General features: G+C 46.1%; 1 protein-coding gene across 1 annotated transcript in view; it reads left to right on the top strand.

Moving 5' to 3' along the window:
- The window catches only part of LOC144277128 (protein argonaute-1), a 46,660-nt gene that overhangs the window by 4,703 nt on the left and 27,205 nt on the right, over nt 1-14,752 (top strand). The window contains exons 2-3 of the mRNA XM_077837717.1: nt 12,683-12,866; nt 14,238-14,358. Coding sequence (XP_077693843.1) covers nt 12,683-12,866; nt 14,238-14,358 — 305 coding nt within the window. The remainder of the gene's footprint in view (nt 1-12,682; nt 12,867-14,237; nt 14,359-14,752) is intronic.

Here is a 14,752-nt window from a genome sequence, read left to right as displayed (position 1 = left end):
TAGAATCCTTAAAAAGGAGGAAATAGTGTCTCTTTGCCTTGTCCTGTGTTTTTGAACACAGTAATCAAGTGTCCGAATGTTTGCAGTTCCATGTATCTGCAGCTTAGTGGCTTCTGTGTAGAAGTTCTAGATGACTATATGTGTAAAATGTGGCTGGAACAAGCGATAGTAGCAAGGGCATCTCTTGCCTCTTCTAGACACTGAGAAGGCAGAGATCTGACACTCCTGATCCATGACTGAAAAGACTGGATTAGCAACCCACACTGAAGATATTGTGAGAATCTTGCAAGCAGCCAGCGTTCCAAAACACTGCTGGCCTTTTCCATACAGTGAGCAAATACATATTTCCATATATAGTCCCGTACTGCCTACTGCAGGGTTTCCTGTACTTCTCGCTGAAGCAGCTGGTACTGGGTCACAGTCAGACAGGATACTGGACCAGATGGACTCCGGGTCTGATTCAGTCTGGCAATTCCTATATTTTCTATTTGTTACAGTGTAATCAGCCTGTGTTCTGCGGTACGCTACTATCTGTGGAGGACAGGAATCAGATCCTAGACTAATTCACAAGTGAAAGTGACTTTAATGAATTCAGTTTCCACCTCAGCAGATGTTAAAAGAGCCAGCCTTGGAAATCCACAAAGCCTGTCACTGTGGTGGGGCTTCTGTTTTATAAATGTCACGGCTCTAACTTTCCCACCTTCCCTGCTCCCGAAAACTCCCGTGCTTCATGGTTCTCCATATTTCAAGGAGCACAGCAAAGCTTTTTCCTAGTTGCTAGCAGCAAATGTGGCTTCTGGCTATGTGGCGTGAGGCATCATAGTCTGGGATTGGGTTAAGTGTGTGGCTATCTGGAGAGTGTGCTTTTAAAACATCTTAAAAACTTGACTGCTGTGCACAAACTCTGGAGCCAAGAGACCAGGGTCTGCTTCCACTGCTGTACAGGAGGCTGGAAATGGACCAGGTATTTGAGGGACTATTTTATCTCAGTGACCCTTCCCAGACTTGTAAGGCGGGTGCTGTGCTTTGAGGGGTGGAAGCAAAGTAATGGAGGCGAAGAGTGAGACATTTTCCTAGACTCATTCCAGACATTAATCCTCTGCACGATTGCAAATAATGGAATTGTTACTTTGCTTGGAGCCTATAATTATTATTATTTTATTGGTAGTGTGATGGCACTTAACAGTCAAGTGCTGGGAGCTGTACAAACATAACACACAGATGACCTCTGTCCAAAAGGGTTTCCAACTTTAGACCAGAGATGACAGATGGATGTAACAAACAGATAGGGAGCACAAGGGAACAGGGCTGGAGTTGCAGCTTTTTGTACTCATCTGTCATGTCACAAAACCATTATCTCTTTTTAAGTTAACTCGGCAGGTGTCATAAAATCATTCAGCAGATTTAGTTTCATTACAACCTCCTTAAAATCCACCCCAAAAAATTGGTGGTATCTCCCCAGCTTGGTTTTTATTAGCAGGTGCTGTATTGAGGTCTCATATTACTAAGAGGGATTTGTGCAAAATACACTGCATTATGTTTTCTAGTAGTCTTCAAAATTTTAAACCTAAACTCAAATTAAATGAGCCTAGTACATCTTATGGTACATTTGCTTTCCGTTTCACTCACTAAATTGCTAATTTGCAAAACCCAGTGACTCTCAAGGAGTTTCCCAGTTGTGAACAGAGCTTGGCAAGAGTCTAGGGTGTCTCGCAGAAGTTTGCAACCACGCTAGTGCAGACAAGATGCAGGTCTGTGCAGACAAAGGGTGGGTGATGTTTTTAATTTGGCAGTTTCAATTTAGACACTTCTGATTTCCCAGTTAAAAGCTGAGATCCTGACACTGCGTAACAATGTGCTTTACAGTTTAAGGCTCTCTGTGCAGTGTCTACAAAGAGCTAAATTGCTTTCAGAAGTAAATACCATAGTAAAACAGATTAGTGCCTATTTCTTCACGTTTCTTGGACACAGCTACCAAGACCCGGGCCAGAAGCAATACTTGGGTGGCTGGACAATTCAGTTTTTCCCCCAGAAGGCTGGCCCTGGAGCATGCTGACAGATTTAATGCTTTGAATCAGTGTTTTCAGTCTGAGCTCTCTGCCTGCCATGTGGTCATATTCTAATTATACTCAGTTTAGTGTTGAACCAAAAAGCCACTACAGCCAGTATTAACCTAATTGCTGTTAAAGTAACTTGTGTGATAGAGAATTAATGTTAGTGAGTGCAAATCTGCAGAGATTAGGTAAAGGAAAGTGTTTTTAATAAATCTACCTGTGCATATATTTTTCTTCTGTCCCCTATATCAAATAATGTCTTCCTCTGTGCATTTAAAAATGTTAGCTTGGAGGTGGGAAGTGTATAACCCACTATTAATTAGTTTTAAACTGGAAATAAGGCACACATTTTTAATAATGAGTAATTATTGGAACAATTTACCAAGGGGTGTGGTGGATTCTCCATCATCAATAATTTTCAGATCAAGGTTGGATGTTTTTTAAAAGATCTTCTCTAAGTATTGCGTGGGAGTTCCTTGGCCTGTTTTATACAGGAGGTCCGACTAGATGATCACAATGATTCCTTCTGGCCTTGGCATCTATGAATGTGCACTCACCAGGGTAGACCAGACAGGAGTGGTGGCAACAGGCTTTTATTTAGTTTGGAAAGAGAAAATCCTTAATCCTGAAACAACAGGGAAATTTATCTTCCACCTTTTTAAATTAAAATCTCTTCAAATGAACCTAAGAGCACAGAAACCTCTTTGCATCTGGTGTGCAGCCTTTTACAGCAAATGAAACTGCATAGTTGTAATTAGCTATTTCGTAGTAGCTGATATTAAATTTTGCTATTTTAAGTCTATTTGCTACATTAGGGAAAACAAGACACTCAAGAAAACAGGTGCTGATGATTCTCTCCCAGAGTTAAATTTTGATCATAGGCTTGAGAATGAACGTGAGGGGACTGTGGATGAAGCTGTGTTTCTGCTGTGACTTTTTTTGTGTGTGAGCTGCTAAACTGACAAGGAGGTCTGAGCAAATCCTCCTCACCCAGCAAATGTTTTAATGGGACGCATTGTCCAGCAGGTTCCGAGATCTTAGTTTGGGTAATGCAGGAAGAAGAATTGTATTGAATTAGTAGCAATGTCCTGGGAATAGACGTCCATATTTTCTTGTAATTTTGCTTGGCTCTGTGCAAAAGAGAAATACAGCCCTTGTCCCCTCAAAGTTAATAGACGACCATCTCATTCTGTGCAGGCTGTTAACTCCCCCCGCCTGAATATATCGTCCTTCATCTGGTGTTGCCACTTGCTCTCTGGCTTTTTATGAGAGGTTTCATTGAACTGATTCAGGGTGGAAGATCTTTCAGGGTGTTTAAAGTGAGCGTGGGGTAGTGGTGATTAATGGCCTTTCTCTGTTTATTAACACGCCACTTGGTGACAGCCAAATGTGTCCCCTCAAGGCTTTTGTAAAGCAACCGGTTTTCCTCAAAACCCATTTATAATTTTCTCAGATTCCTAACTTTATTTTTTAAGAACAGGGTGTGTGCGTGAGGTGTGTGAGGGGAGATTATTATACAAACTCTGCTGTGTAAAGAAACTTCTTTTTGTGTGTCTGTCCAATTCCAGTGGCCTGTCTTTTTTTTTTTTTGAATAGAGCATTTGGAGAGGATTTAAATTGACATGTTAATTTCATGCCCTCCTAAACATTACGGGTTCTCACCCATCAGGCAGCTGTTGGTCAATTGGTTGTGTTTGCCAGCTGTTCCGCTAAATATATAAACAAAGCGTCTTTCAGCACTAATAACCCCAAGTGGATTTTTACCTTGACTCCTGTTGCACCCCATACACACACAACCCTTCCTAAAAGAGCTGGTTAGTTCACAAGGGGCTGTTTTTTCATGTGTGAAAGTACATAGCATGGGGGGGGGTTCTGGTGCGAAGTGATCAGAGCTCTCCCATCGCACCTCTATCTTAATGGCTCTGGGGCCCTGCTTTTGTGTGTTAAAGTCTGCAATTCCTCCCAGTCTGCTGAATTTATAATGGCAGGCAGATTTCATACTGCTCACTGAATGCATTGTACTCCAGCAAAACTACTGTGCCTCAGCGCTCTCATTTACATGACAAAATGGGAGTTTATGCAGTTTTACCATGGAGAGTTGAGGTATGCGGAGAGAACCCCCTGTCTCCAGGCAGACGGGTCACTCCTAACAAGCTTCCCTCTTCCAGGGCAAAACTTACACATTCCGTTGCTGCCTCCTTCCCATGCATATGCCCCCTTCATGGCTCGTCTTAACCATTTGTATTTGCTGTGCCTCTTCCGGGGGTGAAGGGGGGGGGAAGAGAAGTGTTTTGCATCTTGTTCAAGAGTCCTGCATACTTGCACGGTGATGGTTTGTAGCAAGTGTAAATCCTGTGAGCAGATGACACACATGCGCACGTGAAAATGAAGCTAGTGCAGGCTGCAGGTGCTCAGCCCGTCCCAAGGTATGGCCCACCAAGTGCACAAATATTCGTGCCCAAATACTGTTGCTGGCCAGAGATGCCTTAGCTACTGGTTTAATGGAGTTCTCTTCATCTAGACCTGGGTTTGTTTATGCTGGAGGTTGCTCCCAAGCCTGAGTAATACTGGGATTCCTCCCCCGGTGGTGCCCCCAGACCCTGCTCGTGGGCCCTGTCTAGCTAGCAGGTATAAAAGTAGCTGTCTGGCAATTTGCTCTTCGTATTCCACTTTAAACCCCTGAATTTCCAGCTGACACTCTGCCTGCCATGGGGTAGAATAACAGTTCACTAGTTATGATGCTAGGCACTGAACAAATACAATAAATGATAGCAGCTTTTCACCTGTAGATCTCAAAGTACTTTGGAAAGGAAAATAATTATCCCCATTTTGCCAAAGTGGCACAGCTTGGGGTGGGAGATGACTTGCCAACAGTCACACTGCAGCTCAGTGCCAGCACTGGGAGCAGAATTTAAGTTTTCAGACTCCCAGTCACTTGGGCATGGACTTTCCACACCCCTGAGTGATGTAGTTATACCGACATCAGTTGGTCGTGTAGACCAGGTCCAAGGATTTGAACTTCCTCACATCCGCCAGAAGAGTCTCGTAGCCTAGCTTTCTCCTCTTATGAAATCCCTCCTTTCCAACTGGTCACAGTGCTAATTTTTGGGTACCATCTCTCTAGCAATGATGTCGAACTTAATTTTGTTGCAGTCACTGTTGCTTAGTGGTTCAAGCTATAATTCTTGAGCCAAATCCTGTTGTCAGAACTAACTGCTTAATATGTGGTATTAATTCACAGGCTTAATTAATTATGAGGCTTAATGTTCATAAAGCATTTTGAGGTCCTTGGATGAAAGGCTTTGTAAATGCAGAGTCTTATTTATCAGCCAGTCTGTATGGCATTAGGGTTGCAGTGCCCTGACACCATGGGAGCTTTGAGAGCCATTTTTAGCTCTTGCATTGCTTTTTCTTTGTATTGAGAAGGCTCTGGAAAGGCTCCTCTTCTACAGAGGTGCAAGGTTTGCTTTTAACACAAAAGCAACAGCTATCATTAACTTCAGTGGCAGCTGCGGATTGGGTAACTGGCAGAGTGGATCACAGGTGGCCAGTGGGGAAATGGGAGGGAAGGAAGATGCTGGAAAGTGTGGTGCCTGGGAATAGATAACATTTTGGTTCTTTTGTCCCATGTTCACAGCTGCAGTGTGTTCATTTCATTTTGTTCTGCAAATGTCTGAACCAGAGCTGCACCAGCAGCGCCGTGTGGGATCTGATGCAGCGTGTGTTGCCTGGCCATTTGCTTTGGCTCCCTTGTGGATGTGAAGCCCTGCTTTTGCTCTTTCCTCCCCTGTAGGACAGACTTCTCAATAGCTCTCGTCACCTTAGAAATTGGTTTGTTGGGATTCCAAGCAATGCATATGTTGCCCATCTGTATCTCTGGGCCTGCACTTTCAAAAGTTGCTTTCATCCAGGGAGTTTCTCTCTCAGAACCATGACATGGATTGACTTTGGGGTCACTCTATAACAGTGGTTCTCACCCTTCTGTCATTTGTGGATCCCTAAAAATTTTGAGTGGAGGTGGGACCCCTTTGGAAATCTTAGACATAGTCGGTGGACCCTCAGGGGTCAATGAACCACACGTTGAAAACAACTGTTCTGTGGTAACAACAGCATTGCGTGGAACCCCTAGACATAGTCTGCGGATCTCCAGGAGTCCGCAGACCACTGCTCTGTTACACTTGGAGACAAGCTTCAGAGTGGTAGCCGTGTTAGTCTGTATCAGCAAAAACAACGAGGAATCCTTGTGGCACCTTAGAGACTAACAAATGTATTTGGGCATAGGCTTTCGTGGGCTAAAACCCACTTCATCAGATGCATGGAGTGGAAAATACAGTAGGGAGATATATATACACAGGATATGAAAAGATGGAAGTTGCCTTACCAAGTGGGGGGTCAAGATTCCTGAGTCTTTTTTGCAGCTCTGCCACTGACTTGCAGAGTGGCATTTTGCAAGTCACTTCCGGTTCTGTGCCTCAGTTTTCCCGTATGTAAAATTAAGGTAATGCCTGCCTCATGGGAAGAGGTTGGTGGGGCTTGATTCATGGTTGTAAAAGGCCCTGAGATCCTCAGATGACAAGTGCAAAAGGAAAGTAAAGTGTTAGTCAGAGGAAGTTATGTCCTTTCCCTGCCGAGATTATCATTGGTATCAAATGGATTGCCAGAGATGCATAGTAGGAATTGCAAACTATGGCATGTACTTTTTAAAGAAATGCTTTAGCACAGTTTAATAATTTTCTGGAAGGGAATTGCAGGAGAATCCCCCTCCCCCCTCCCGGAAGTTTTGCAAGAGTTGTTAACAGAGCATGGTGAAAGTAAGAGAGCAGGGAAGTGTGAGTTTAAAATCAGATTAGATGGAACTGTCGGGCTTCATTGTCCACAGGTTTCAGAGTAACAGCCGTGTTAGTCTGTATTCGCAAAAAGAAAAGGAGGACTTGTGGCACCTTAGAGGCTAACAAATTTATTTGAGCGTAAGCTTTCGTGAGCTACAGCTCACTTCATCGGATGCATACTGTGGAAAATACAGAAGATGTTGTAACTTTTGTTTGCAAAAGTCAGCAATTGCAGGGACCTTAACCGATTACAGCACTCGCCCTGCTGTATGGGAGTAGGATTCCTGGGTTCTATTTCTTGTTCTACTGCTCATTCACCAGACTTCTCTGAGCCACAGGTTTCTGCCTGTAAAACGGAAATACTTTCCTCATGCGACGTGATTTGTAAAGTTTAAGTTGCTTGGATGAAAATGCAAAGTGTATTTAGTACAGTATTTGCAAAGGTGTTGTTGATCCCTTAAGATTAAAATGATAATTTAGCATGTGAGTACCTGGAAAGGAAAGGGCCCTTGTTAGAGTTATGGAGCGCGTTGACATGTTTGTTTTTTTAAAATCAAACCATTTGTAAAGATGTGTGCAATTGAAAAATTAGATTCCATTGCACATTTGAGAAGTGAATTTGAAATTCAGATTGCTCTGCCTACTTATTCTGCTGCTGCTATTTTCAGCCTGGAATTGAAATTTGGATTTAAGTAGAACCTGAGACTGGCTGTCAGTGAATATGAGCGAAGGGGTAGGGGGCAGAGACTGGAGCTAAGAGCACCATGTCCTACAGATCTGGAATTGGAACGGCGGCTCCAGCTCTCTGTGACCAGTTGACATAGACACCAGTGGATCATGCAAGTTGAGAGCTCTGACCAGCCAGTGCAACACAGTCCCTTACACCTGGCCCAGCTGGCTACAGACCTGACCAGACTGCAGGAAACAGGGAAGCAGGGGGTTGAGGCTGCTGGGTGAAGGTTAGCCAAGTGGGAAGGCAGTGAGAGGAGTGGGCAGGATCTGTGGCTGCAGCCTCTTGCGGGTGGTGGGTGATATCTGTTGTTGACATTATTTCATGTAATATTTTATAACTGCACCAGAGTCCAGGGATGCCATCAGCTTAGATGCCATCACACTTTTCTTCTAGGGTTTCATACTGCCTCCCCATCATTAGAGTATCTGGGCACTGTCCGTGTAAAGTCAACAGCAATAGCAAAGTCCATTGTGAACTTCATGGGGTCCCTAGTGCTTCTCCTTCTATGGGGTTAAAATGCTGTTTGGAGCTGGGATTTAGTCTGGGAGGGGTGGCATTATTTTTAGATTTTTATTAAATTCCTTTTTTGGCTGGTAGAGGCTTTGGGGTAGGAAGGAGGTTCTTTTTATACCCACTGTTGCCTTTTTAACGATTTCTCTACATAAGAGATTTCCTGCTTTTCCCAAATAGCTCCTTTCTAGCAGTGACTGGAAACCCATGGGAAGATGTAGGGCAAAGTGCTTTACCTTCAAACCACCTTTAAACTTCTCCACTAGGTACCAGGTTGGCAGCATCCAAATAAATCAGAATGTAATTGTTGCAAAAATATGCCTAAATGTGATTTCTTCCGCCACGCAGAGTTACTGCTTTTGGCTGCGTTCTTACCTAGCGTCTAGTGGAGAAGATACAAACCTCAAGGTAAAAAAACTAGCAAAATCAGAGAGTGTCAGCTGAACAGTAAGTAGCCCCTGAGCTGTGGAAGGTTGAGCTAGCTAGTCATGTTGTATCATGGCCAGGAAATCTATGCCAGTAGTTTCATCCATTATACAGTAAACTTGCATGTCTTGGTTTTTTCACTGGGGAGTGCGGTTCATCTGGTTAATACCTTCTCCTAACACAGCCCCGCCACACCCCTCCTATTAGCTGCTAAGGAGTGTTTATCTTCTGCGCATTGTCACTTGAGACCCTAATTTGCTTGTCCTTCCCACCTGTGTAAGGAACAGCTTCGCTACAGGCCTGCTGCGGAGAGCCATAGTTCTGAATACAAGAACTAAAATTGGGATTGCCTGGGTTCTAATCCCAGTTTCCCAGTGGACTCTGTAAAGCCTTAGGCAAGATGGATTAAGTTCTGTGTCTGATGCAGGAAGTTGGTATACTCAAGATGATGGACACAGTATACCATGGGTGTGCGAAGGGCTGTGGAATAGTTGCTTTAGCCTTTATTATTAGACATGGTCATGCTGAGCAAATAAATGGAAAGTGGGGTTGCTTTTGAGACTGTGAGTTTGTTGGAGTCTGTCTTTGAGTCCTGCCAAGTGCCCAGCACGCTGTTAGGTGCTATTAAATAATAGTTCCCAGAATGACCCTCATTTCTGTTCCCCGGAGCACAGGCCAGTCTCTTGTGTCTGTCTGCCAGAGCGGGGTTCCTTCCCCATTGTGTGTGCTTCTTGCTTGTAAATCAGGCTGGGGACAGGGTTCTGGGAGATTGGGGCTCGTGGGATTCCTCTCTGCTTGGAGGGGACAATAGCTGGTTGTGCTGTGGGGAGCTACCCTGGGGATTGCCAATGAGGCTTTCTCCTCTGTGACTCTGACACTGAACTCTCTGTGACCTGGCTGGGAATCCACCCCCAAACTCGGTTCACAGGAGCAAGCAAGGGGTTAAATGTTTGATCCCAAGTAAATATTCAACCTGGTGATTTGAAAACCTAAAGAGAGGAATGTGCCTGGACTAAAATATCTTTAGTTTTTCTCTTTTCACCTGTAAAATGTTGCCAATGCCCTGTGCTCTGAAACCCCGACATGTGACATGGAGAGAGACAATCTCCTTTTCTTTTGCTATAAAACATCCTCTATCTTCCACCTGGGGCTACTGGGTGAGGGGTGGGAGTGGATCAAAGCAATGAATGTGGCTGGTAACTATTCTGCATTCCCGCTGCTGCAGTTCTTTCCCCAGAGGCAAACCCCTTACCCAGACAAGGAGGGGGATTTGCCCTTAATCCTCTAACATCCATGTCTCTTGACCATTCAAAACTTGAAGAACAGTTGTCAGTAATTACTGGTATTTATCTCTAGTTGTTATCGGTATTATTAAATCATGATTGGAGGACTTCAGTAACTCAGCCAGAGGTTCCGGGTCTATTACAGGAGTGGGTGGGTGAGATTCTGTGGCCTGCAACATGCAGGAGGTCAGGCGAGAGGATAGTGTTGTCTGAGTCTATTACTTTTGCTAATAGTGACAGGTTTCAGAGTAGCAGCCGTGTTAGTCTGTATTCGCAAAAAGAAAAGGAGGACTAGTGGCACCTTAGAGACTAACCAATTTATTTGAGCATAAGCTTTCGTGAGCTACAGCTCACTTCATCGGATGCATTGTTGCATGAATAAATTGGTTAGTCTCTAAGGTGCCACTAGTCCTCCTTTTCTTTCTGCTAATAGTGTTTGTTACAGCAGTGCCCAAAGATCCCCATTGTGCTAGGTGCTTTACAAACACATGTGGAGAGACAGCCCCTGGCCTGCAGAGCTTACTGACTTGGATCCAGCCACTTGTGCATGTAGGCTTCATGTGAGAGCTGGGGAAAGGAGAGGCTTTACTAATGTTTAAGTATAAATCTATTCAGGGGCCTCCAAGCTCCTGTCCCCATCTGCTTCCCGTGTGGCAAGTGTCTAAGTCAAACACACTCCCCACCACAGTTGCTGCTGATAGATCCCTCTCGGTGGCCATGTAAGTGGCGAAGCTAAGGGGGAGAATGGACCATCTTCCCTCCTACAGTGGGTTCTTCTAGCCTGACTCAGGCACGCTGACGCGGGGGTGGGGACGATGGGACGTAATGGGGGGACCTTGCGTATCCGTGGCCTGTGCGTGCTCTGTGAAGAGGTCTGTCGTCATGGTGCTCCTTGCTAGCAATACACTTAGCCCTTTGCTGCACCCCCACAAGCCAAATGCCTTTGATAATCCACATGCATGGCAAAGCAAACTACGGTTTGGGCTGGTGGGAGCGGGGAGGGAATGGTAGCTGGCTTTCTGTTTTCAGGCCATCTCTGAAAGACCTGTTCCTGCCATGCCTTCCATCTCCATATGTAGCTTGGGGCAGTATCTCTGCTGTGGCAGGGTGCTGAAATCTGTTGCTCTTTGTCTGGAGAGTGTATAAAGACGCCTCTCTGGGGCACTGGCATTCAGTGCTGAGGCCGACTGATAAAAGTTCCGTTTGCTTTCAGGCTGTGGGAGAGGGTCTTTGTTTTGTGCAGAAGTCACAGTGGTCCCTCAACCCTTGCAGTGACGTCCTCCTGCTGCGAAACAGGGTGCAGATGGCCAGCTTGAAAGCTCGTGGGATTGTTTTTATTTAATCCATCCACTTAATTACTCATGAGACCACACAACTTTCAGATGCAAAGCCTGAAGCTTGCATGCTGCTCCGCTAGCAGGCCTCTGTCATTGCCAGAGGCAGGCCCCTTGCTAGCTTTATACTGATGCCAAAGATGGATTTATTTATGGGGCCCACTTCTGGAGGGTATGCTAAACAGTGTCTCCCTCCATCTCATTCTGACAACCATCAAGGCTTTTGCCTCTGTGCCGCGGTGCCTGGCTTGGGAGTTGACAGGACCAGAGTCTATTTATAGGGCTGTCCTTATAACAAAGCATTCCATTTGTCATAGCCCAGCATGGATCATGTTTAACTTTACCATCACTTCCGTGCAGCTGAGCAGACATGCCCTAGAGGCAGGCCAGCGTTTGGCCTTCTCTACATTTCTGTGTCGGCGAGTGCCATCTGATGGAATGGGATCACCGGAGAGGTTCAGGGAAAGATTCCAACAGGAGAATTTCCCGCTGGGAATTAGGATGGGGTGGGTGGTGAAGTATCAGCCCTTCCAGTTTTGTAGTTTATCTAAATGTCAGATGTCCGTCATCCCACATGCCTCAAACACTCAGCTCGTCGCCAGTGCCGCGGCTTGTGGAAAGAGAAGGTTCTTGGCAGAAATGCAGGTTTGCACTTGACCTTCCAACCACCGAAGAGTGTTCCATCTTCCAGAAGTAGTGCCAGGAGGGCTTTTTGTTACTAGTGCTGGCTACTTGTGTATAATGATGAGTTCTTCTGTGCAGCGTGGAAAAGATCAGTATGCAGCTTGGGAAAATTACTGGCTGCTTTCAGGCTCTTTTTAAAATAGGCATTGGGCACAACCGATCCTCTCGCCCCCGAGTTAACTGAGTGCTACCCTGGGTTCTCACTCTGTACATCTGAGCAGCGGTTCATGTTTCAAGTGTACTTGTGATCAGGGCACGTGGCTGGGAGCCAGGATTCCAGCCTCAGTTCTGTCACCATCTTGTGTGATCCTGGACAAGTTGCTACCCCTTGGTGCCTCAGTTTCCCCATCCGCAAAATGGGGATATTTGCCTACTGTGTGGGCGGTTTTCCTGTGTGCAAGGTGCTCCAGATGCATGGGTGAAAGGCACCACAGAAGGGAAGAAGTCAGTGTTATAATCTGATACATTGACTGGGCTTGGCACTTGCAGAGAACAGGTGAAGCCTCTTCCATCTCTAGCTGCTCTGATCCTAGTTCTGAAGTTGTAAGCACCTCTTGCAATGCTGTAACCTAGTAAACTTCTGTAAAAAATTATTTGCAATCGCATCTCCGCACCACATCAGGACTGCAGCGAGACTGAAACAAAGGAGAAATAACACATTAGAAAAAACAAACATGTCATCTGATAACTAAAAGCTCTATTGAGTGCTGCTTCTCTGGCTCTTGTCCCCAAAAGCTCTCTGTGGAATTCCAGCTTCACAGTTCCTGGCTGCTTATTTATTGTGGTCTCCCCAGATCTCCTGACCTTCCAAATGTCTCTTGTTCCCTAGCTGCAGGCACTTACCTGCCACCCTTGCAGCAGGTATTTCAAGCACCACGTCGGCCTGGGATAGGAACCGTAGGGAAGCCTATCAAGCTCTTGGCCAACTATTTTGAAGTGGACATTCCTAAGATTGACGTGTATCACTATGAAGTGGATATCAAGCCCGATAAATGTCCACGCAGAGTCAACAGGTAAGGCAAGTATTAAAGGATTCAGAACTCTTTCCTGACTCAGTTCCTTTGTACAGAAGCAGCGGTCGTGAACGCTGTTCCCTTTCCGGGAGGGTATTGTGGTGCCAGGGGATGAACCAGAATGAAGCTTCTGTGATCTCTGTTCCCTCCCCACGCTGGGATGTAGAACAGAATGTGGAGAAGTTTCTCCTGTTCCTGCTTGTGCCCAAGACCACGTGAAACTTCTGGGACCTCTTTGCAAAATCTCCTGTAGCTTTTTGCCGCCTTTGTGAAGTTCAGTGGATAATGTGATCTGGCTGTGAGAACACGAAACGTCGCCTTTCCCCAGCAGAACCAATTTTTCAAACACTGTCCCATTCAGTGTGAAAACAGGGTCAGGTTTGAATGTGCAACAAGATGCAAAGCGCTCCAGATTGCACCGTGATTGTTTTACTCCCCTCTAATTGCAGTGTGGCTTGTGACACATGGATTGCTTTGTTCCGGAGCGGTGCTGCGCTCGCCCGGGGCAGCAGAGTGAATTCTACTAGCACGGCTGTCTAATGGCATCCATGCTCGCTCTAGACACTGAGAACATACCAGCTACAGCTGTATTTCTTCTTGGATGGAGCTAGTACACTCTCAGTCCAATGTGCTCCAAGCCTTCCTGAGCCGAATGATGTGGGCATTCTCCTAGCTACGCAGATGGCTGACCCACAAGCTGACACGCAGACCTGTACAGTCCCAGCTTTCCTGTGCTGCTCAGCATTTGTTCCTGGCCCTGATGGCTCAGGAGATATTGGACCGTAATACTGTCCCCGGTCTCTCGGAGCAGCTGGGATATTTTGGCAACAGATGCAGACTTAAAAATAGAAAGCCCCAGATCCTGGGCCAGTGTAAGTTCTTGCTCCCCTACTCCGCCCGACCCCAGCAGCATATTTAATTCAGAACTTGGGAGACCAGTGAGCAGACGCTGCTATTGTTCCCATGCCATTTGGCAGCTTGTGTCTGTGTAGACACTTGTCGTTCTCCCCTGCCCTTGTGGCACGCTCCCCGGGGCTGCCGCACGCTCCCCGGGGCTGCCACCCGCTCCGAGTGCACAGGTGCACATTCCCATGTGCCTTGTAACCCTGTTACACCATCACTGATTTTTCAAGATGCCGGGCAAGGCGCACACCCATTCATCTGGGGGCTGAAGGGTTGTCTTTATTGTTTCTGACCTGCCTGAGGTCCTGCTATCCGATCTGGAGATGGCCCAGGTTACAGTAATTTTTATATGACCTGCTCTGTCCCGAGAGGCTAAGCTGGGAGTCAACCAGCCAAATAAATGATCCAGTTAGCTTTGCTTTTCTCTCCTTTTCTTCTTCCTTTCTCTTGCCACCCTGTTCTCTGTAGGGAGGTTGTGGAATACATGGTGCAGCACTTCAAACCTCAGATCTTTGGAGATCGGAAGCCGGTGTATGATGGGAAAAAGAATATCTACACCGTCACTGCCCTGCCAATCGGAAACGAACGGGTGAGAGCGAGGAGCAGAACCTCCTGGGGGTGGCCCAGCCAGCAGTGCTCAGTGCTTCCTGGGAGCACAGTATGCAGAAGGATTGAATGGGGGCGTGGTTCTGGGTCTAGAAAACAAAACGAAAGGAGCTTGGGGATGGGGAGAGGGGTCCTGTTCCCCAAGTCTGTGGCCAAGAAGTTCGGCCCATGGGTAGAGATGTGGGGATGGGTGGGCTCTAAGTTCCTGGGGCCAGTGGGTGAGCTCAGAGCAGATATTTGCGGCTGACTGCTCATGATACAAGGGAAGTGTCATTGTGTCATTTTGCTGATGAGGAGACTAAGACACAGAGGTGGTGGTTTGTGTTATGTTACTACCTAGCAGTGTCAACCAAGCGTGCTTCCTAGAGATTGCCTAG

This window comes from Eretmochelys imbricata, chromosome 19, assembly GCF_965152235.1.
Source record: "Eretmochelys imbricata isolate rEreImb1 chromosome 19, rEreImb1.hap1, whole genome shotgun sequence".
Lineage (NCBI taxonomy): Eukaryota > Metazoa > Chordata > Testudines > Cheloniidae > Eretmochelys > Eretmochelys imbricata.
The sequence above is the reverse complement of the archived record's forward strand: the minus strand, read 5'-3'. Positions and strand labels throughout refer to the sequence as shown.